General features: G+C 32.3%; 1 protein-coding gene across 1 annotated transcript; it reads left to right on the forward strand.

Moving 5' to 3' along the window:
• The first annotated feature begins 6,830 nt into the window (after positions 1 to 6,830).
• LOC139500084 (uncharacterized) lies at positions 6,831 to 25,555 on the forward strand. The gene is made up of 10 exons (XM_071288823.1): positions 6,831 to 7,120; positions 9,248 to 9,338; positions 10,597 to 10,628; positions 11,721 to 11,849; positions 12,537 to 12,739; positions 13,849 to 14,019; positions 14,589 to 14,775; positions 16,672 to 16,817; positions 20,148 to 24,125; positions 24,593 to 25,555. The coding sequence occupies exons 1-10, from the start codon at positions 6,850 to 6,852 to the stop codon at positions 24,818 to 24,820; spliced, it is 5,436 nt and encodes a 1,811-aa protein (XP_071144924.1). The 5' UTR covers positions 6,831 to 6,849; the 3' UTR covers positions 24,821 to 25,555.
• Positions 25,556 to 25,993: the final 438 nt, after the last annotated feature.

The raw sequence follows: 25,993 nt of genomic DNA on the forward strand, positions 1-25,993 counted from the left end.
CACCAATAAATTGTTATTGATCTTTAGAACTTTAATAAAAATAGATTTAAATATTACACCTATTTTTCACTAAACTTTTGTCTCCCTTCTAATTTTCTTTTGAGTGTACAGTCAAATTACATTGTTGAAATGTCAACCTAAAATGTTTTTATAATATTTTTTCTCCTGATTTCATTTGTAATGATTAGACAAAAAAAAAAAAAAAAAAAAAGGACTCTTAACTCTTTTTCATTAGTTCTTTTCACTAGAAAATATTGCCTACACAGCTACTTTTGCAAAGGTACTATTTCTGTACTAACAAAATGCAGTACTGGAAATATACTTTTAATATTTAGTACTATTTCTTTACTTTAAAACTATTGTTATATTTAGGTAATTGTATTTTACAGTACTTGATTTGTACTAAATATGTTGGTACAAAAATAATACAATATTCCATGTTTGAAAATCATAACTTTAAGAGATTTGAAATAGAAAAACTTTCAAAATGCTGAAAATGTAACGGTAGTAACCAAAAATCTGTAGTACCTAAATTTCAAGTACAAATAAAGGACTGTAAAATACAGGTACCTAAATATTACAATAATTTTGGAGTAACAAAATAGTACTGAATATTAAAAGTAGATTTCCAGTACTACAAATTTTTAGTACAGAAATAGTACCTTTGCAAAAGTAGCTGAGTAGGGGAATTGAACGCTTCTTTAGTGCAGTTTTTAAGAGTTCACTTTCATAATTAATTTAAAATGAAAAGTCATCATGTATATCATTTAATAGTGCATGGAAAGCCATGTGCTATAAAAAATAGAAGGGCAAATACTGATTTTTCATTGGGCAAGAACCGGTGAGTATGTTCAAACTAAAAAATCTGAACACTTTTCTTCTCTATATTTTTAAATATTTTCACGACCCAATTGAGAGAGTTCGTTATTAAAATATTATATGAAATCAATGGAGCTTGAATAACTGAAAGTAATTGATAGTGGACATCTGAGTTCAATGAATCAAATTCCTTAATATCGACTTTTTTATCAACTGAAAATAAATTTAATGATAGCAATAATTAGTAAATTACAAGTTTGTTTACCAATTCCTTTTCCATTATCTAATCCAGCGTTTGCTTTATACATTATATTTCGTATACTCTATACGCTCATATCTTTATTCTAGTTCGAAGGCATGAATTAATACAATATATAGTGTTGCTGATTGTCCAGCAAGCACAGTGGACAACTGATTTTATTAATTATTCACATACATGTATCTTAATATATATAAATGTATATATATTTAAATTGAATAACTGAATAAATGAATAACTCGATCATGAACGACCTCGCCAGACAGGAACAACCAAACAAACCCAACGATGGGATAAACTTGAAACCTGTGTCCGATCTAATCCAATAAGTCATCTTACGGGACATACTTGGGCGTGTTTTGTTTGGAAAACGTACAAATACATGTATCATAGTATATTCATAACATGAATGGAACTTGAATATTGCCCTGTCTACGGCGGGCTAGAAAGTGATAGTCTCAGTGGAAAGAAATTGCCGCTATAAAAATAATCACGTGTCTTATACCTATAGTGACGTAAACTTATAAAACAATACGCTAGTTCCGTACATACAATAATTTCTCCTTATACTAACGAAACGTGAGAAATTATTCTTTTACATACAATGATAATTTTTGCCTGTCATTTCTTTTGTGCACAATTTCCACTTGTGTCTGTGTAATATCGTATTTAGGTAAATTTTCATAATCAATTAAAACATATACAATAGTTTACAAGTATCATCGTCTGAATTATTCATCCTGTATAATATTTAAGAAATATTGTTTTCATTTAACCATGGGTTGGGCATTTATATTCGATTCTTTTACCCCGGCTGCCATGAATTATTTTCGATTCTTATAGGACACATTCGGTAATTTGGTTGACCGTGAAAGACCTATACATACGATACTGTTTTGGCTGTTCCGTTTTACCCAGTTTTGATAATATAAGTATTATTATATAATTCAATGATTATTTATTTTAATCACGTATATATTATCTTCTAATGTAATTTTATTCGTTCTGATGCGAAAAAGAAGTTTTTCAAAACGCCCGGTATCAGTTGTCAGGATAGTCATATATGTTTATGTCAGCTACACATGTAAACAGTAAGCTTAATTTGTTAAAAAAAATGGAGCAAATTGTTGCTTTTTAAATTATAATGACAGTCGAATTTAAATTTTCTTTAATTTTAATTGCTACATGAACAATTACCTATACAATTGTATTTTAAATATTCTGTCATTTTGATTGCTACGTGATTATATATCTATATTATACATGACCTTATGACATATGAAAGACACATATTGTAAATTGGTATATTGCATATTTAAAAAAATAAAACTTGTAAATCAAATCTTAAGATAATTAGATTCCTTATCCACTACTTACATTTGTAGATAGGATCTTCATTATTTTTTACACAAACATGGTACTATAGTTCCATATAAGTAGTTAAGTCATAAGTGTTGTTTTTCTCTGGTGATAGATAATTGAAAACGCTTAGAAACTGGCTTTTATCAATTTTATCAATTTTCTCTATTTTTTCATTTTTTTTTTACCTTATTTTTTGAAAAAAATAAAAAAGATCCAAACAATTTTATTTTCATTATTTTTTTACACCAACATAGTACTTGACTTCAATACAAGTAGTTTAGTCATACGTGTTGTTTTCCTCCGGTGATGAATAATTAAAAACTGTTAGAAACTGGCTTTTCTCAATTTTTACAATATTCTCTTTATTTTTGCATTTTTTAAACTTATTTTTTGAAAAAAGAAAAAAGATACCAAAAATTTTATTTGATTTTTTTTTAAACCAACATAGTACTAGACTTCCATATAGGTAGTTTAGTCATAAGAGTTGTTTTCCTCCGGTGATGGATAATTGAAAACTGTTAGAAACTGGCTTTTTTCCTATACATTTCAATTAAAATTCGCAGTTTGAGCGCTTATATTGAATTTCAATGTCAAGTTCACAAAAAATTGTAAAAAGATATATATATTCCCAGTCAGTATGTTATACAGAAAGAGTAAAATATATGTTTGACCAAATTAATTTTGTTTAGTTGAAAAGTCACGCCTGATGCTCTCTTAAATAGTTATTAAAGGTACCAGGATTATAATTTAACTGTCAATGGTTTTGGTGTTAATCGTTCCATTTTCTACCTCATATAATGATTCACATGTTTAATATTTCGAATTTGCAAGTAGAATATAAACAACGCAGTAGGCATTCAGTTTTCTGGTTTACAATAAGTGTTGAGATCTTGACCCCCCAATCTGCATTTAAAAAGTTTAAATATCCTTTTAATTGAATGCAATACATAGCAACACTGATCACTGATTTTCTTTTACATTATTTCTTAATTTAGAATAATTGTTACCCTTGAATATAAAATCGAATGAACTGGATTTTGTACCAATATAAATGCAGTTAAATCTAAGTAGAATTCGAACGTAAGAGGCAATAATAATTCAAACGATAAAAAATAAAGATAAAAGATAAACGAAGGATACACACATATTTTCATTACTTTCAATGAAAATCAATCATCATTGTCAACATTGCATCCGGGTGTATCTGATAAGGGTACTTGACCATTACCATCATCCCATCTTGATTATGTCACTAATAATAGTGCTGTGATTGGACGTTGGCAGAGATAATTTCTTTGAATGTCCGTCTAATACATTGTCATACGTATAAATAGCATATTAAAGTTGTTGGATAATAAGGGACGACATCAAAATATCCATGTAAGTTAAAAACTGAATTCAATAGATTGGGGGTTGGGCAATCGTCACAACTTGGCCGAATCCGTACCTCGGATGGCGGCTAGAAAAAAGATGTTTTTTTTATAATGACGGGTATCATTTGACGATGGTGGGAGATAATTCAACGATGACGGGATGATTTTGACGTTGGCTTAAGATGTTTTAACGATGGCGGGCCGCCATCAATAAACAGGTCATGGTGATCCCTAGCTATTGCAGTGAAATGGCGAATCTTGTGTTTTTGAGTGACTGTGGTGAAGGGTAATTAGGTCTTTCCACTTTTCTGTGGAAAGACCTATTGTTTTTCTTCTGATTATTTTTTTTTTTTTTTCTTCCGCCTAATTTTGTTCTTGCGATAAACATTTGTTTCGCAATATGTCGCTTAGATATTTGGTATATGATATCGAACAGTTTATGCACTTTTGAAATTTACCCTGCGTAAACGAATACTTTTCTTTGTAGGAGTTATCTCCCCTAACACTGTTTTCCTTGTTAGCGCATCTCCTTCGCAACCGTAAAAGATTATGACAAATTTATTTTACAAAATTGCTCGTTATATCCTTCGCATGATTTGTCCTATTTTGACCGAAGCGATATGACCGCTCCATATGAGAGTTATTTCCCCTTATGCATCTGATATAAGTGATATGAATTTCTATCTTATAAATCATAAGTGATAGAGACCTAGGATCTTTTGATTTGAGGTCCTTGGTCCCAAAAAATGAAAATTAGGTCAAGGTCAAAGGTCAAGGTCATATTCTAATATTTGAATTTGGCTTATTTTCACTTATATCCAAAGACTGTATAAGATATCAACAAATTATTTTTACTAAATTGTTAGTTGCGACATGTCGTAAGATGTAAATTTTGATTGCAAGCGTACGTTGAATGTAAAAGGGAGTTTTCTCCCCTATTGTATTTAAAAATACGCGTTTGGTGATATAACTCATTAACTAAATATAATAAAGACCTATGGTCTTTTGATTTGAGGTCCTTAGTTTATGACCTTGAAACTGATCTCAAGGTCATAGCTTAATTTGACGTTCTAGATTTTGACCTTTGCTTTTATTCTATATGTATACATGATAAAGATATACAACTTTTAGAAAAAGATATCAAACCATTTAACCTTGTAAAAAACAACCGGAAGTGACCTTTTGTAAACCGGAAATAGCTATTTTTTTGTACTTTTTAATATAAAAGTATATAGAACCAGATATTTTTGTAATCAGTGTCAAGTAAATATTCAAATATAATCGGAAGTTACATTTTTCAAACCGGAAGTAACAAATTATCTCCCTTATTTTAAAAAAAATGTATGGAAACAATATATTTTGGGAATCAGCTTACTAGGAGCTATCATTTGACGATTGAAATGACATTTTAAACTTAGTTTCACAACTTTTCATATCAAAATACATTGTTTTGATGGAAAGACCTTCAATTGTTCTCTGAACAATTGGTTTTTAATTTTACTCCATTGATTGTTTCTCCGATTTTGAAGTATCTTTCATTTAAGATGATCAATCATTTAAGGGACATTTAGTACGTTGTGTTATGGTGACGGCCCGTGCTAGATGCCCTACTTTGTACTTTTTTCAATGTTATTTTTTGTTTGTGGGTGTAGAGACCCCACACTGAAGATAATTAATTATAGGTTTGATCGTACGAACATAGATTTCATATCCAAACTTTTTGTTTCTCCCTTAAAAAAAAAATAATATTTGCTTTAGCAGTGAGTCCTTACGATTGATATCCCATGACATGTTGTTGGATAAAGTGATACCAAGATAAAAAAAAAAAAAAAAAAAAAAAAAATGATATTTTGATTTGTTGACAGATTACAAAATGTGGTCTTTTAGTACATATAGTTATGTTTGTATGCATGTAAATGTACTATTGTTACAGTGAGTTAGTTGCATTTTCCAGGGTGGAATTGAAAACCCCAAGTACAAAAGACATGAATTTAAAAAAAACAGATCCTTTTTTTAAGCTAGATATAAAAAAAACACTGTTTAAAAATGTCATGATTGCCAATTTAACAGTTAATTGTTTTTCTACACATGAAAAAAAAATTGGAAAATTGTTTTTGGTGAAAAAAATATATTCACTTTGGACTTTTTGAATATCGAAAAGGAAAGAAGAAAAAAACTTGTGTCTGGTCACCTACTTTGTTTAATCAAGTTAGTTAGTTTAGTGTGATCTATGCCTTCTATTCAATGGTGAAAGACATTTATTAAAGTCATTGGAGTTCGGAAAAGGTGTACTTATCTATCCAATTTTCTATTATATCCCAGATATGCAAAAGCCTTTTACTAAAAACTGACTAGAATTTTAGACAGCACTCATCAGTATCATTGACATGAACAAATAAAGGTGATCTCAGGTGCTGTGAAAGCAGGGTAATCAGATCCTGCTCCATTAGAGGTACCTGTTGTAAGTAAGTACAAACCTGGTGATAAATCTAATTTGGTAGATCATAATTAGAGAAAAAAAGGAGAAATGGGGTTATAAAAATTGGAATATACAAATGTATCCATCGTCATCTGTGAAAGATGGTCAACCACCGTTTGGTAGCATCTGTTTTTTCAAAGTATAAATTCAACTTACCCACTTATAATTCTTGATTTGATATCTTCCTTGAAGAGCAGCAACTCATACAATAAAGCTTACTCCCATTTTAATTATGTGCGATTTTATTCTTTATTTCCTACAAAATCCCTCAGGACTCAGAAAAGGAATTTCATAGAGCCAAATCATGCAATATGTGCTTAAAACTTTGATATACTGAATCTTTCTGTTGGAAAGGTACAAAAATCATTAATATTTTCAACAGTATAAAAAAAGTCATTTTTAAGTTCAGTGAAAAATCGAAAGTGAATTTGATAGGATCAATGCTAGCAACTTTTTCTCAAAAATCCCGAAGACGGAATGATCTGTTTATAGATAATTTTTATGAAATTCTTTGTGTTTTCTTCTTTTCCAGAGTAATGGGTTAAAATTCTTTCGTGATGGCTACGAATTCTCCGAGAAGCGACAGGACATCTGTGTCTGCTAGAAGCGACAGATCATCTGTGTCTGCTAGAAGCGACAGGTCGTCTGGGTCTGCTAGAAGCGACAGGTCATCTGTGTCTGCTAGAAGCGACAGGCCATCTGTGTCTGCTAAAAGCGACAGGCCATCTGGGTCTGCTAGAAGCGACAGGCCACCTGTGTCTGCTAGCAGCGACAGGCCATCTGGGTCTGCTAGAAGCGACAGGTCATCAGTGTCTAACAAAAAGCCCGGTATGAAGTTTAATGTTAATGAATATAGATTTTTGATAGTTCATGAAACTGAAGGTATTTAAGAAAAAAAACACTAACTTTTATCTCTATAGTTTGATAAATATCTACTTGTAGATAAATAGTTGTTTTATGAATGTACTAAAATTAACTTGTCTATATTGCTAATTAAAAAGAGGATATCAGCCCCTATCTGTTATGCTATAACCTCCCTTTGTTACATTGTTTGTATTTATAGAATAACTAATCGAAGAATTCAAATTGAGAAAAATATTCAACGAGTGACCGAACAAGACATTAACAACACGAATACGCGCAGCGTATGAGTTTTAAATTATCAGTGTTGTTTGGTCACGAGTTGAATATTTTTCGATATTTGAATTCTTTGACTAGTTATTCTTTTTATTACATTCGCAAATGGCTTTTTTTTTATGAAATTAAAGTAGAAAATGTAAGGAACTATATCTTTTTCTACGCATTCACAATTTGTTTTGATCCGACGTTATCGACGTCTTGACAACGCCTATTGTTGTATGACGTCAGAGGAGTGAAATAACAACGTTTATTTCACATGTGAAAATATCGGTTTTTTATTTCACTGGGAAATCAATGTAATTGATTGCAACCAATGTAATAATTTTATACAAACATTGCTCAAATAAAAAGTTGTCACACATCAACGATGTTTGTCTCTGCTGCACGCATTAATGCTGTTTTGAGATAATGTTTCGTGTTTGTGAGGTGTTATGGTTGAGAAATTACAATGATGTTTCGACCCATTTTGAATTTTTATGAAAAAAAAACATGCAAATAAAAAAATACAGTATGACTGCCAATGAGATAATTATTCATAAACACCAAAAGGACTAAAATGTGAACAACTACTGATCACCATTCGACCTATAAAACCTATACGATATATTGTAATTTGGACTAGCAAAAAGTAAAATAACTAAATTACAGAACTCCAAGAAAAAATCAAAACGGAAAGTCCATTTCTGAAATGACACAATCAAACGCTCAAATACATCTAACGAATGGAAAACAACTTTCATATTCCTGACTTGGTACAGGCATTTTCTTATGTGGGAATTGGGGAATTTAATCTAGTGTTATAGCTAACATATAGTGAAAATATTATAAGTATCGATCCACATTAAAAAAATAATCAACACTAGATTAACAGTTATAGGTTAAAATGTACAAGGACAAAAAGGGGAGCTTGAACACGTTATTATAATGGAAAACAACGTCAGTATCTAGAATATATATTTGAAGACCATCATGTTTTATTTGTAAAAAGTACAATCACAAAAATACTAAACTCAAAGGAAAATTCAAAACGGTAAGTTCCAAATAAAATGGCAAAATTAAAAGCTCAAACAGATCAAACGAATAGATAACAACTGTCATATTCCTGACTTGGTACAGACATTTTCTTATGTAGAAAATAGTGGAATAAACCTGGTTTTATAGCTAGCTTAACCTCTCACTTGTATGACAGTCTCATCTAATTCCATTCTATTGCAACTTATTCATTACCAAGGTTCAAATTAGATTATCTTCCTGTACTATAATAACTGGATTTAAAAATGATTAAAAATTACGAATGATGATTGTATGCAAGATACATTAGATACTAATAAAGTGTGAATTATGTTGCTCGTGTTTTTCCCCTTCAAAATTGAAGCTATACATAAAGGCACAGGTGTTACAAAATCCAAAAAGGTAATTAAATGACCTTTTCTGTCTACATGGTCTATACAAATAGGTTTTACTTCATTTATTTATGAGTTGTTTTTTTTTATCAGTAGATAACAATAATAAGATATCATATATATATTTTCATACTACCGTATAGCGGGTTATTTTCGCGGGTGTAAAATTTCGCGATTTTCATTGAATAAGGTATGCGAAATATTTTGGCGGTTATTATTTTGGCGGATTCAAAACTTTTATCAATACCTTAGCATATACATTTTGAATTTGGCGGAATTTATTTTGGCGATTTTGTTCTACCCGCGAAAATAAGCGAAAATTTACACTCCGCGAAAATAACCAGCTATACGGTATTCAATCTGCACTTAAAAAATTCTAATGTGTATGTTATTGTGTTTTTGTTTGTCATAGGTATAACACGAATCTCATCCTTAGTTGATGAAAGTTTAATGGTCAAGAAATCACAGTCATCAAAATCGAAAGTGGCAAAACCTGTTACAAAGTATGTCTGATACAACTTTCTCCCATTACATATTATTATTCCATTCATGTTTATTCAAGGATCACCGATTTTCTTTTCTTTCGCTGTTATCTTTACCAAAGTGTGACTAGAATTAAGTTGACCTATGTCATTTTTTCAATTTGTTCTCGTCCATGATATGCATGAAATATTTGTCACTGGACGTAAAGCAAAAAACAATAAATCAACCTAGTTTTCCTATTCCCGTCTTTCTGAAAGCTTGTGTACGCACTTTATATCCTTATTAATAAGAAGATGTGGTATGACTGCCAATGAGACAGCTCTTCATCCAAGTAGCAATGTTTAAAACGTTTACAAATATAGGTAAAAATACGGCCTTCAACACAGAATATTGGCTCAAACCGAACAGAAAGCCATAAAGGACCCCAAAATGACTAGTGTGAAATAAACTAAACAGAAAAAACCGAATAGCACGCTGTATTAACAAGTGAAATAATTCAAACAGAAAAAAAAACCAGTCTAATAAAAAAAAAAAAGGAAACCCCTATGAACCAAACCTTCAAACGACTTCAACTGAACACCTGGCTCTTTATTCAAAACATGTGCATACACATGCACCGGGCTTAAACGTTTTAACTGGCGTAATCTTTCACTCTAACCTGAGACAGAAGTGTAACATGACAACATTAAAAGACACACTATGAAATATCAATCGAAATTGTCTAAATATTGCGCCGAGTTGTGTCTCATCCTGATAGGGTGTTGACCTGGCATGCAGGATGTTAAAGATCTGATCCTTAATTTTAAATTAGGGAAGTTCACATGCCATGTTTTGGAATTTTTGTTAGATTTTCAGAATCCTCTGGTTTTATCCATTCGAAAGCCTTAAAATGTTTAACTCATTGACTCCCATTTTTCTTTTTATAAATCTTTACATGTATAATTATAAGTCATCTTTAAAAGTCTTATAAAATATTTTAAATATACGTACAGATATCGTCAAATATCAGCCGAATGACACAATGTGAAGTATTTTTGCTTGTTCGCTCCGCTCATTCGCCAAACAGGTTCACATGGTGGCTCGCGACTGATATTTTACGATATCAATGTGTAGAAATCCCGATAATCTGTACATAGCATGCACATACAGGTAATTTCCCTCACATTTATTCAACTAGCTAGAACATTGATATGACTTCCTGTACATGTTGTATTTACCCTGTATATTGAATTGTGTTTAATTTTAGCAAAATAAAGATTGAATATTTATCTCTTGCAGAAATATACAGCGGACAATAAGTCGAGAAGAAAGTTAGTTCCTTTATATTTCTGACAGCATTGTGTTGTAGATACATTATTTCGAAATGAAACGTATTTCATAATAAACAGACAATTGTACTGTAAATGTGCTATTAGTTGCAGTCAAATTACATTGATCATATATATTAATATTTAGTATGATTGACCATGAGACAACTCTCCACTAGAGACGACTAGGTCACCCTATCGCAATGAGCATAGCCCATACTGCATAGTCAGCTAGGAAAGGACCCGAAATGTAAACAATCAAACGAGAAACGTAAGGATGTTTGCTCCTCCATTTTTTGACTTTTTGACAGATTTTCGGAATCCTCAGGTTTTATCCATGTATAGTCATTAAAAAATTTTGCCCATTAACCCCTAATTTTCTTTTTATAATTTTATCACATAAAGTTTAAAAAGCCATATTTCAAAATTTTATAAAATTCTTGTTATTTTTTCATAGTGTTAGAAACAAATAAGGTGCCAATGTTAAATATATGAAAAATCTAGAGAGAATAATTTCCCGCCAAATTTTCAATGTCTTATATCTCTAAAACGAGCACACGGACCCTCCATTTTTTTCGACTTTGTTAGTTTCATTATTTATATCCTATCAATTCATAATAGTCTTTTAAAAAGTTTGTTATTTTTTATCAGAGTAGCTAACATCCTTAATTTAATGCAAAAATATCAGTCCAAAAAGGCTTTGCTCATCAGAGAAATACATAAAGAAAGGCATCTAACAAAAACGCATAGTGGACGTTGACTGGTAATTAAGCATCCGCAGTGAAAGACATAGGGTAAAGATCCAAAAATACTTGCAGTTACTGACAGCTAGTTCAAAGCAAATAACAACTTCTGAAAAAACAATCATGCATCTAACACGAACGAAAGCATTCATTGAAGATTTTTATATTTACTTTTTCGTTTGCCCAAAATACACTTCATGCAGAGAAACTTTCGTCAATAATCTTAATTGGATTTCTATCCACTTTTTATAGATATTACAATTTAACTGTGTCGAGTCGAGAAATACCGTAGAAGAATTGTTGCAGTGATGGAATCTATTTGTTAATATAAATAAAATGATTTTTTTGGTAGGTAAAATAACGGAAGAACAGACAAAGAAAGCTGAAGCTAAGTTTGAGAGGCTATTGGAAGGATGCTTGGATGATTTACCTAATTTACCTCACTCTACAGTTAGAATATTTATGAGCTCTACTTTTTCTGGTATTTATCACATTATTTATTGTTATTGTTATTGTAGCCCATGTAAAGAGGTGATAGTAATAGATGAATTATTTGTCGAATCTTTCATCTCCCATAACCAATATTACGGTGACCTATAGTTGTTAATTTCTGTGTCATTTTGGTCTCTTGTGGAGAGGTGTCTCATTGGCAATCATACCACACATCTTCTTTTCTATATATATAATATCTATAAGCTTATTTTTGCCTGGCAGCCAGAAGTTATTAAGAATGTTTTTTTTAAGTGATAGCCGTCTTAATTTTAGATTTTTAATGTTAGAACTAATTAGAGTATTAATCGAATGATTTTGCACTACAAAATCTTGGACGGGAAGCATGACATCCCAAAGATTCAAAAACAAAATCGCAATAACTTTTTAAAACTTCTTTTGAGTCTGCCATAAGCGGGTGAATGCATACTGTTTGTGGGGTATCTATGGAGATGGTTTTCTATCAGATGTAAGAAATAGCTGCCAGAGTGAAATAATTGGTCATCTCTGAAATCACAAAGCACATTTAAGTTATGAATTATAGATCACATTTTTTATTGAATTTCTCTTTAAATTATATAAATACAAAGCAAACTTAAAGGAAGGAGACTGGCTCTGTTCAGATTTTACAAATCCTTTTCTTTTGATTTAAATTTTATTTATTATGTTTATAATTCAGATATGAGAGCTGAAAGAAATGCCATCGTCAGAGAGGTCAATCCAATCCTAGAGGAGTATTGTGCAAAATATGACCTTGACTTTCAGATTGTAGATATGCGCTGGGGTGTAACAGAAGATAGTAAAAATGACCATAGTGTGGACAAAATTTGTTTGCTAGAGGTTGAAAATTGTCAGAATCTCTCTTTAGGACCTAATTTTATTGTAAGTTGAAAGACATTCAATCAAAACTTTACTACTAAAGTTTCAAAATGTATTTACTTTAATGTACTAAAATCTCTTCCAAAATTTATCGGGTTTGAGGATGGTAGATACTCAAATTAATTGAATATTGGTGGTTGTATTGCCTTTAAGATTTTTCGTTCTTGTTTGCAATGAATGAGCTTGGACCTTTACTATTTGATGTTTAAAACCACATTTCACTAGTGGTGAATATTTTATTTACAAATTCCCTTTGTTATATTAAAGCAGTATTTATTTTATGATATATACTGAATAATGAGAAAAAGGGAGATAATGACTGACCATTTCAACAATAACAAAAACTAACAATTAAAGCAACTACCTACTCAATAACTGCATTTTATCAACACGTTATGAACAAAAATATACTGTAAACTAACTTATTTTCGCGAATACATTATTTCGCATTCAGCCATTTTACGTCCATTTCGCGATTCTATTATTTACTAGATATTCGCGATATTTTTCTATTCGCCAAAAAAAATCGCTTGTGAATGTAAGTTGGTTTACAGTATTATATAATATCATTTCTAAATTTTTGCAACTGGAATTGTGACTTTCGTACATATTCGCGATATTTTTCTATTCGCCAAAAAAATCGCTTGTGAATGTAAGTTGGTTTACAGTAGATCATTCTAAATTTTTGCAACTGGAATTGTGACTTTCGTATTTATGATACCAGGAGACGGGTGGTAGCTCTTTTTTGAAATCATAGATATGCTTAAGATATGATCCAGGTCAGTTGTATAACTGGAGTAAGAAACTGAATAAAAAGCTCTTGAAATGCAAGAAATTATATGCAAATCTGACTTTTAATGTAATAGACAGATAATCATGAACTTTGTCTTCCACTTTCTTTGTAAACATTTGATTTAGATATTGTTTAGATAAAAAAAGGATGAAAAAATTTGACTAAGCTCAACAATTTATCTGTTCACTTATATATAGAAACGGAATGGGTCTTTATCAACTTGCTTTCATTAATATCACTATTATATACTATACTACATGTAAAATGCATTTGAACTTTGAATTTCATTGTATGTACGTTTTTTTATTTTATATTTTAGTTTCTATCAGGTGACAGATATGGATTTAGACCAATCCCAATAGAAATTGATAAGGATGAATTTGATACCATAAAGAAACTAGCCGAGAAAAACTCTTTATCTGATACCAAACTATTGGATATTTGGTATTTATTAGATGAAAATGCTATACCACCACTGTACATTTTACAGGTATTTGCTTTTAAATGTATTCATCAGTATCTTCAGCTTTTAAACAGATTCACGTTACAGTTTCAAATGTGGCTGGAGCTGGTAACCTTTGTCCTGAACCGTAGTACTGATATAAAGTGATGCTATACTTTATGAACAGATGTGGATAATTTTGATTTGAACTTATCTAGTCAACTTCATTTTATTTTTCTGAAATTGACAAAAAAGGTCTATTGGTGTAATAATGACTATAAATATATATTTATATACATAAAAATATATTTTCATATTTATATGTAAGATAAATCAAATACCATTTATTGGGGTCAAGTGTTAATGTTCTTTTTGAATGTTAGATAGAAGAAAAACATGCACAGCAACAAGAAACCTGATATTCAAGTTTTTCTCTTTAAAGCCATTTAAAGACAAACAAAAAAAGACAGCGAGTGACTCGATATGTACTATTTCTTCTAAATCTGCCATAACCTTGAAAATGTTTTGAATTGTAACTCTTTCAGCCAATCATATCACAGTTTGTTTGTTCTTACTCTGCCATAACATTGTAACTGTTTTAATATCAATTCTTTCAGCCAATCAGATCACAGTTTAAACACTTTGGAGATCACTCTGGTGGATGTGATGAACAAAGAGCTAAAGATAACACGGGTTGGTCGGAAACCTCTACATCTCTACAGACAGTGTTAAGGAAAGCAGCAACACTAGCCTGTGAAGCTAAACAACTCAGCGAGGACAAACTTCACACATACTTATATTCAGGTTGGAATTCTTTTTAGAAAAACAAAATGAAAAACAAACTTCAATTAAGGTTTCAATAAAGTCAACTTAATTATTTCAGAACATAGAAATACCATGCATTCATACCAAAATGTAGTCTCTAGAATGTTTTGAGGACTGATCAATATGTGATTGAGTGGGGAGAACTGGAGGCATTTAAATTATTATATATGTTATGCCTTTTAAAAGTACTCCTCTCCATGTCCTTTATATGTAAATATATAAAGATAAAAGACTACTTAATAAAAAGCAATTTTAAAAAAGGACGAACGATGCCAGAGGGACAGTCCCACTCATAGATCGAAAATAAACTGACAACGCCATGGCTAACAATAATTAGACAAACAGACAAATAATAGTACAGAGGACACAAGATAGAAAACTAAAGACTAAGCAACACGATCCAGACCAAAAAATGAGGGTGATCTCCGGTGCTCCGGAAGGTTAAGCAGATCCTGCTCCCTAGGTGTCACTCGACGTGCTGCTTAAAATACATTTGGCATAGCCCTTTTCAATTTTTATTTTCTTGAAGGCTTAATAGGAATGTAACAGGACGACATAAACATTTTCTAACTTAACTATAAATTATAATATGACAAAATTCTTTCGCTTTGTGAACAAACCCATGCTCTTAATCCAATACAATTTGTTTGCACATGCGTATTTTGACTTTCTCAGAATAATGAATTTAATCAAATTATAATGCACTTAATATATGTCCTTAGCTTTAAAACACTTTCAAACTCTTAAAAGGTGCACATGATGTTACCAATTCATTTATTATGATTGTACATGTAATGTATTGCATTTCGAAATTGACATATACAACTGTTAATGCTGGCTGTTCAAACTCCTTTCTCTGAAACATCACAGTGCCAGCCGTTTGCTTCTTTACAAACAAAAAAAGGGAGGTTCATGGAAGAGCCTCAACAAACGCTTTTACACTTATACTTATCGGATATAGAAATTACCTTCATTGTCCTATTCAGAATCTTTAAACATTACATATAATGTAACGTTTTTGTCATACATGTACCTATATTGATGTTCCCTTATACGTCTTAATTTAATTTGCACTTTCAAATAATCGTACAAAATAAATCGTTGTTTCAAAAAAGAAATATCTCGCATGAGTCTCGTTTTATCCTGTCCAGAACTATAGAAAAATATTCACATAACATTTCATTGCATATAAGAAAATAACCATTACTGTAAGTTAACCAATCAAATTTCCCCCTATCTTAATCTGTGTACCAGCATTAATAACCTTGTAAACTCAAGTTTCCAAAATATTCTATAGAAACCCTAAATAAAAAAGTTATGGTGTTTTGAGATACCGAAGATATATGTTCATGACCCAGAAATATTTTACTGCAATGAAATGTAGGATTAATAACTTACAACTGTCAAATTCAAGGGAATGTTTTTTTTTTGCGACCTGTTTTCGTATGCTACCGGATGTGACGTACTATGATTTGGTGATATTACAACTAAACACCGAAAAATAAAACGTTTACATACAGTATAGACATATGTCTATAATTAGATGAAGACCTTATAGAGACCGCTATATTATGTGTTCTATGTTATTATTGCTGTTGAATTTAAGTGGACATTGCATCTCCATTAATACATATTTCATAAATGTAATGGAACCAGAAACGAAAGGTTTCAACCTTACTCAGCAGTAATAATGATGTCCATTGCGAAGTTTTGCATGGAATTCTAGTCTGTTACAACCCAAACCTTCTTTAAATCATGCTTTTGTCAGACATTCTATATTTTACTCTGTTTAATGATAAAGAGACTCAGCAGTTGCAGATGTGACTCGGGGTTCTGTGTATTTTAGTTATTAATTTAATACAATTTGTTTTAAAGTTACTGAGATTGAAGTCACTAAAGGTATTTTGACTGCCAAAGAACCCAATCTTCATACCAGTATCTATCAGAGAGACTTACATGGCTTGGATATCACAGATGACATAATTAAAAAATACGTTGACACTACAATGAAAGATGGAAAGGTACTTATACTATTGAAACACTTGACAATACTTTTGTAGGATAAAAGGTGATAATAAAGATGATGATAATGGTGATGGATGGCTGCTTAACGTCAAGTGGCATATTGATTTGCATATTCAGGACGATAAAATGTTAATGTAATATGAATATTAACCCTGCTTTGTACTAGACCAACATGCATAGCCAAATTTTGAACGTGCTAGTGAACAAGGTAACAGTCCACAGGAAGACATATCTAGTTATCCGGACAAATGATTCTTACTCCTAGTAGATCAGTCTTTGCTCATACTCCTTAATGCTCATGCTCATCGGAGAAATGGCAAATACCAATTTTAAATCAAACTCTCGACCTCCAACACTTGAGGCAAATACACTACCGTGAGACTACACAGGAAGTGACAATAAAAAGATATTGGACACTTCATGTATATAGTCAAAACAGAAAATGAATAGATCTACAAGCCACTGGAGTTGAAAATTTGTAACCATCCTTTTACCTAATGACAAAACTTAAATTAAAAACTGTTGCAAGTAATATTTTAATAACGTCATGAATAAAATTAAGACTGTTTATTATAAATAACAAATGACTTATACTATTTCTCCATATAACATTTATATTCTTGTTCCTTATGCAACAAAGGTAATACTATAGTGTTATTAACTGGCTGTTTCTGTATTGGCACTGGTATAGATTCAAGGTTTGCTGTATTGGCTTCGAGACCCGTAGGGTCGAGGGCCAATACAGCTGACCGAGAATCTATACCAGTGCCAATGCAGAAACAGCCAGTTCATAACACTTTTATTAAATGATTATAAGAGAATTAAAAACCGGAAGTGAACGTCCCGTATTAGCCCATGGGCCAATACAGCTTTTTTCCCGCTTTTTTCTGTATTGGCCCTGTTTTTTCCGTTTCAAAACTTTAAGACATTACAAAACATTGCACATCATTTAACCTGTTTATTTTATGACTTTAATTTAAAAAATATTATACCAATGTTTTTATGCATAACGATACTTCCAGAGTTAAGTAATGGCGTAAGAAAATTGAAAACCGGAAGTGAACGTCCTGTATTAGCCCTAGGGTTAATACGGCTTTTTTCCCGCTTTTTTCTGTATTGGCCCTGTTTTTTTCCGTATTGGCCCTGTTCGAAGAGCAATATTAAATCTTGATTTATATCGACAGTGGAACGTTTTTAGTATTGCACATGCTGATTTATCCGTATTGGGGCTTATTTGCTTATATCATTTAATAAATGCATAGACAAATCAGATATCTGTCATATATATAACTCTCAGAAACGTGTTCATCCCCAAAGCGTGTCCCATACATTCAAACATGTCTTTTCGACGTCTCTGAATTGCAAAACTTGTCTACGTTCTAAAGGGCGCAGCATCGTATCTATTTTCTTAAGAACACCCGTACGTACCCATTCCCCCACACGTGTCTATCATCCTTCACCGAAGTGTGACTCGAGAAAAGAATTTGGTCAATTAGACCTTCTTTCGATTGACAGTGAAACTCTGCCATCCATCGGGCGTAAAAGTGTAAAGGTTCGCAGCCACGTCCGGTGATATGTGGGACATAAAACCCTAATTCTCGTGTATATTCGTTGTCACGTGAAATTGGCACCGTGATTTTTGTCGAATTTATTTTTTAAATCAGCCGTATTCGTTCGAGATGATGTTTTTCCATTAGCGGAAGAAAAAGCCTTTCCAAATATCCACTTCTGTCCTATCTTTTATTGTGTTTGCACTGCATAATCCTGACCTTCAAGATTATTTACCTTGTGAAACCGCCATGCTGGTTTCTATCGGGATCCCTTATTTACATAACATTCGTTACTCTCCGGTAATATCCTTTTAATTGATGTGATACAATTTCCCACGCTTTTTGCATTAAAACAATAAAGATTATGAAAAATTCAGAGAGACTGGAGATTATAGACAGCACGTGGGACTCCACGACAACACTTCCGTTTATAACAATGTCGGAACCACCATACAAAATAAACTTGGATTGATTTTTGGAATGATATTTAATTTCGCAAATTATGGAAAAACGTTAGTTTGAATAAATGCGGTTGTTAGTTTAAAAATTTTCAGCCAGAAAACATGGTACCAATTTCACGTGACGGCGACTATAAGAGGAGTGTCTTTATTATAGTCCTACATGTATCTGTTGTTTTATTTTTATTTCTCGTCCTGAATTTGCATGAAATATTTGCCACTAAATGTTAAGTAACCAAAAATAAATCAATCCATTATTTTCAGTAAGTCGATTAATACATCTTTCACAAATCATTTATTTCATTAGCGATAGTAAGTAATGAACGATTATAAATTGTAAGGTTGTCACCAACCTTAAAGATGCTTATACTGGTAAATACAAATTTATTCCTATTGTTAAAAAAGTTAATACCAATACATACTTTAAAGAGCTGATAAAAAATAATTCGTGCATGTAATTAAAAATCAACGGAGTATATAACACAAAATTAGCTTTGTATACAAAACCAATCAATTGCAATTTGTATGTTTGCTGAAAATATGCATGAAAGTTTTGCCAGTGAAATATAAACAACCAGCATTAAATAAACTAATGCTTACACGTATACTCTTTCAACTCCGTTACTCTTTTCATTTCCGGTAATAATACCGTAATAGTGCCATCATTCATGTCTTTTGATAGCAACTGTTATTTGTTTTTAGAATCCAATCGAAACCCGACATGTACAATCGTGTCTTTTATTATGGATCCCCGGAATTGTCGTAAATGTTATTGACGTCGCTGACAACATATTAGCGCTAAAAGTTCTGAGACGTTGTTGTATTTTTTAAAAAGTAGACAAATTTTTATCGATCAACAATTGTTGACCACATTTGTTGAAATAATATCGTACACGTTCGGGGGGATTGGGATTTTGAGCACACGTTCGGGGGAATTGGGATTTTGAGGACACGTTTGGGCAAAATAGACACGTTTTGGGTAATGGACAAGTTTGACAGATTTACAAATGTAAACAACATACATGTTGGCCTTGGGCTTATTCTGCTTTTTGGTCGGGTTGTTGTCTCTAGAATTATTCCCCATTTCCATTATCAATTTTATATACTTTAGTATCAATTTCAAGTTTAGCGTATTTTCTTTTTTCATCAGATATTAAAATTTGCAAAGACAAATAAAATGTGCCTAGCTTTTAACCTGAATGAGTATCAGCAAATGCACCATGTCATGAAAATATACAAATAATATTCATAAAGACGTAAACACATTTTTCAATATGTCATGAACACATTGTACTATATCTGAAAACTCTTCTTTTAGATGGTACTTGATGAAGAGGCAAGGTGTCTTAGAGAGAAAATAAGAAAACAAATTCCATCTGCTTTGAAGAAATCTGGCCGAATCCATCAGTATCCAGTTAAATGGCATAATGGTGGAATTCATCCTGAAAAACATGTGGAGCAACGTGATTTTATCAAGAATCTTTGTGCTGATCTTATCGAGGATATTTGTGAACTTATTGATAAAGCCAGAGAAGACCAAAAAGATCTGATAAGAACAGAATATTACACAGACTATCAAGAAGTTCTTCACCATCAGCACTTTTGTAAACTTAAATGCGAAATTTTCTGTGGTAGAGATGATGTTTTACAACAAGCAAAAAAATATATTCTCAAAGACATGTCCAGAAGGCCACTTATTTTATATGCTCCGTCAGGTGCTGGAAAAACATCTGTTATGTCCAAAATTTTGCAGAATCTCCCAGAGTGGTATGAAAAGGAGCCTCACATTGGAATTATTAGATTTTTAGGCACATCTCCTTATAGCTTGAATATATATGATGTACTATATGGAGTTTGTGGACAACTTGCTGACTGTGCAAAACTAAGGATGGAGCCAGTAGGGTACAACAATATGAAAAAATTAGTCGAATACATGCCAAGACTCTTACGTCGTGTATCAGCGAAGGTGAAAAAGCCAATAGTTATTCTTCTGGACTCTCTAGATCAGCTTTCAGCAAAAGATGATTCTTACTTGTTAAGTTGGCTGCCTACAGAGCTCCCACTAAACTTGAGGATGATTGTATCAACACTACCTAGAGAACATGGAATTTTGGACACATTAAAGAAACTGTTTCCAGATACCACCAATTTTGTAGAAGTTCCATCTTTACCAGATAAAACATGCTTTGAAATTATTGACAAATATCTAGCTAAAAAGGACAGAGCTGTCACACAAATTCAAAAAAAGAAACTTGTCAGTGCGTTCAGAAAATGTCCAGGTCCATTATTCCTCAAGCTAATCCTCAATGAGGCTGTTAACTGGAACTCATACACACCAATTATTGCTCTAACTTTGAAAGATTCCGTACAAGGAGCCATAAACCTGCTGTTTGAAAACATGGAAAAGAAATTTGGGCAAGTTCTAATAAGCCATGCTCTCGGTTACATTACTGTTGCCGAATATGGAATTTCTGATCTTGAATGGGATGACGTGTTATCCTGTGATGATGAAGTATTAGATGATATATATCGCTATCATGATCCCCCAGTCGATGGCATTGTACAAATGCCACCAGTACTTTTAGCAAGGATAAGATATGATCTTAAAGAATATATTGTTGAGAGACGATTATTTGGTAAAACAACATTGAATTGGTATCATAGGCAGTTCACTGAGACAGCTCATAAAAGATATGCAACTGGCAGTGCAGGCAACAAATTACATAAGGTATTGGCACAATATTTTATTGCCAATGATGGTATAAAAAGGGACATAACACTTCACAGACGAGGAAAAACAGTGAAGAAAGCAGATAGACAAGTCATTAAACAACCTCTTGTTGTGAAGAATCAAAGAAAACTGATAGCTGTTCCACATCACATTACCCGTGCAGGGGATCAGATAGATCCTTCAATTGCCAAGTCAAAATGCTTTTGTAATTTGAAGTTTCTCACAGTGAGAATACAATCATTACCATTATCAACCCTGGTGGACGACATGACAGAATATATAGACAAAACAAACGATAAAGAGGTGGCCCTCTTGAGAAAATTCTTCCTTGTCTCAAAAACTGGAAATAACAGCGAAACAAACCTTTCAATCAATCTGCTGTCGCATTTACATGTAAAGGAGAGCCAGAAATATCTAAAGGAATTACTACAGCAAGCTAAGGATACAGTATATGCTAGTAAGTCTCCATTACTTTTACCAGTATTTCCATATCTGGCACCGAGTAAAGATGCTTCGTCAGCTCTTTTGAAGATTTATGATGATGTTGATGATATCATTTCAAGTGGTTCAGAATCAGTTTTGATGACACATGCGAAAGAGGCAGATGTCGATCAAAAAGGGTACCTAGTTTTTGATTCAATTAGTAATGATGTCAACCAATTAAGCCATGACAAGGGATTCAAGCCAGTAATGCCACCCATATTGGATCATTCCGCGAAAAGAATAATAAACATAGGCAGAGACAGCTTTCAGATTTTCCATTTAAACAATCACGTTACAAACATGAAGAAGTTTTCCGACATTTTTGAAGATCTAGGAAAAGAGATGTACCCTACAATGAGTTGTCTAAGTACCGATTTCTTACATTTGACCATTTTATTTAGCAATGGAGATGTTCTAATAATGGATACAAACAGCTTCCAGAAAGTTGACTTCGTCACATTGAGAGAACAAGCAATTGATGTTTCTAACATTATTACTACAAGTAGTGACAATTTAAAGATTATTTTCACTATTAAGACTGTTGCAAGTGAAAATGAATATGAACAAGAGGGTGTTGTTAGAATCCATGTTGTTGGTGCTGCAGAATATGGAAAAATTGTGAAAACAAATCATACTTTTACCAGAGGTCTTGCTGCAGTTGGTTTTAATGAGAACCTGCTTGTAGGAACTGGTAATAGAGAATCAGATGATACTTTGACAGTTGTTAACCTAGATGAGGTCAGGATTTCTATCACAAAGAAATGGTCTTCTAAAGTAATGCAGCTATCTGTAGCACAATACCATGCACTGGCTGCCATTTGGCTGGAACAAGGCTACGTAGCTGTGTACGACATTTCTAATGGAGAGGTTGTCCAAGAGTTAAACATAGATAATTATGTAACAAGCTTTGGAGTGAGCTGGAAATATGATTTAATCGTCATAGGTGACAACCAAGGACAGTTAATTATGTACGAAGCACAGACAGGAAAACACTTTGAGGATTTCAAGGCAGAAAATAATGAGATCGTAAAAGTGGCAATACTTGAAGATCAAGTTGTTACAGTGAGCAAAAGAAAATCGGCAAAAGTTTGGGTGCTAAGAACATTACTAAATTCTGATGGTAATCAATCATCAAGAACAGATGTCAAGGGAGAAGGTTATGAAGAGCTGGGACATCAGGATATCATTAGTTTTGACGTTGACCTCAAAGGACACTGCATCATAACTTCATCAGACGACAACAATTTGAGAATCTGGTCAATGGATAGTTGTCAGCTTAAAAAGAAGATTTACATTGGAATCACTGGCCATAAAGTATCAGCAGCAGTTAATTCAATTTGTATTGTTTTCGACAATCAAGCCCAAACATTAAAAGTGTTTAATTTCGAAGAAGGATCTGAGAAAGAAGGATTACGAGCTAGACCCGTTCTAAGTTTCTGCCTGGGAGATGATCATAAGACATTATGTATCCTGATAACTGACGAAATCAATCAATTTATTGAAGTAATAGATCTCGTTAGTCTAAAGTCTAAAACCATTCCGTTGAAGCAGCAGCTGACTTGTGAAAGTATAGATCTGTCTATAAATAAATCAGAACGCTATCTTATCCTTAGAGTTACAATTTTTGAAAAAGAATATGCTCATATCCGAACCTTATGTCTTAGGCAAAGTGGAGGATTTTTACCACAGTCTCATAAACACAGGTTTTATGCTATAGACAAATTGCAAGCAACAGGAGAACTAATGCCATGTATTCGAGTTCTCACGAAAATTCCACATCTAGGAGAAGTTGTCTGCCCCTATCAAGGAAATGTCATGATGGTCACAACTGGTGACAAGGTTATGTTTTGGGATATTAGTACTGGCAACTGTAGTCAAAGAGTAACAAGAGGAGAAAACCTAGGATTTATCATGTTTATGCATCGACCAGACCACTTGAGAACATCATGTCTAGCAATGGAACAAAGTAACGATGGACAGTATGTAGCTATAGGATATGCAGATGGTTATATGATTGTGTGGGATGCCAACACTGGCTTCCCAGTGGGGAGAAAAGAACCAAAGACAATACACAAAGCTTCGGTAAGATTATTTAAAACTTTTTTTTGTGTCAACTGATATCAATGTAACAAGAGCAAGATTTATTGTTTTCCATTTTGAATGACATAATCATTTTTGTGTTTGTTGTTAGATTTAGTTATCTGGTAAAGTCAACTTTAATGTAGGTAAAGTTTCAATGATTTGATTCATATATATATTATACTCAATGCATTGTATATTCAGAAATTATTCAATCTGTTTAAAAATATTTAAAATGTATAACAGAAAGTGTTGCTAGTAATATTTTTCTATGACATGTAGATTCAGGATTTTTGTGGATACCAATTTGTGTTGATATTTGTTGTTGAATATGTTGTATTACAACCTTTTTTTCATTTTAATGACCACAAAGACTGGAAAGATATCTTTTATTTAAATCAGAACATATCTCACTCATCTAAGAATGAATAATTTCATAATATAAAAGAAGTGCACTATTTGTTTTGCAGGTGGTCACCATTACCATATCACCAGACAGTAAATGGGTTGCTTCCAGGTGTCTTAATAATTTGCTGATATTTTGGAATATCACTACTGGAATAGACGTCGTACAACTGAAGATCCCCTCTGATGTCCAACAGATGAAGTTCACAGCTGATTCTAAACACCTTGTTATCATGATAGTAGTTCATGTTACTAGGATTGTAGTGTACAAACTTCATCCCGGTCAACAGTAATACTAAGGAACAGTTTATATGACGGGTGCAAGATATGGACACGGATCTGCCCACCCTTTCGGAACACCTGATATTCCCCCACGTTTTTGGTGGGGTTTGTGTTGCTTAGTCTTAAGTTTTATATGTTGTGTCTTGCGTACCTCTTCTGTTTGTATTTTTCTTTTTGAAACATGGCGTTGTCAGTTTAATTTCGATCTAGGAGTTTTAATGTCCCTCTGGAATATTCCGCCTTTCTTACATTGGCAACGTATATTTGTTCCGTCTAAAAAAAGTTCCACGAGAATCTTTGTTATAAACAAATGTCATAATATCTGTTTCTGTTTGAGAAAAAAATGTTACCATTCATTCCGTTAGGAACATATACAATTCCACTGAAAATAATATTACAGAATATGTTTTTTCCATTTGGAGCTGAAATCATAGAGGAAAACAGTCTTGTTTTGTTCTTAAATACTCTACAATTTACAATCTTCAAACAAACAGTTGTCTGATTTTGATACTTTCTATAGAGAGAAACTTAAAATTGATTTCAAAGGCTGATATGTAGGATTTCATTAAAGGGAAGTAACTAGGGTATAGAAAAAGGGTTGAGATATGCAGAGTCTTTTTGAATATCACGTCTAGTAATAAACATTTTTGTATACGCAGGTTATTTGATAACACTATTGACTAATTTTCATTGTAGATTGTTATAGTTAAATTGTGAAAATTATTGATAAAAAAAGAACACAAAAATTTATGCATTTTTTCAGTGTTGTAATATTTTATTATTTTATTATTGTATTAATTGAATGACAAATCAAGAAAGAGGAGCCGTGTCTATTAAATATGTTACTGTGGATTCATTTATTTTCGTGGATTAAAAAAAAAACGTGTATTTTCGTGGTTGGGTCAAAGTCTATATACGACCTGATAGCAAATTTGTGATTCGTTGAACATTTATATTCGTGGTTCATATGTTTCGACGAAAACCACGAACATCGGTATCCCATGAATAATAATGAATCCTCAGTATATAACTTCAACCTATATATTTTAGTATGTTTAACATGTACTATATAACTTGCTGTTATGTTCATGTGCAAATAAAAAGAAGCTCATTTAAATGAGTTGTTTATTTTACGACTTTAAACGACCTACATAACTGCAGGCTATCACTGATTTCTTTTGTAA

Source organism: Mytilus edulis, chromosome 13 (genome assembly GCF_963676685.1).
Source record: "Mytilus edulis chromosome 13, xbMytEdul2.2, whole genome shotgun sequence".
Taxonomy (NCBI): domain Eukaryota; kingdom Metazoa; phylum Mollusca; class Bivalvia; order Mytilida; family Mytilidae; genus Mytilus; species Mytilus edulis.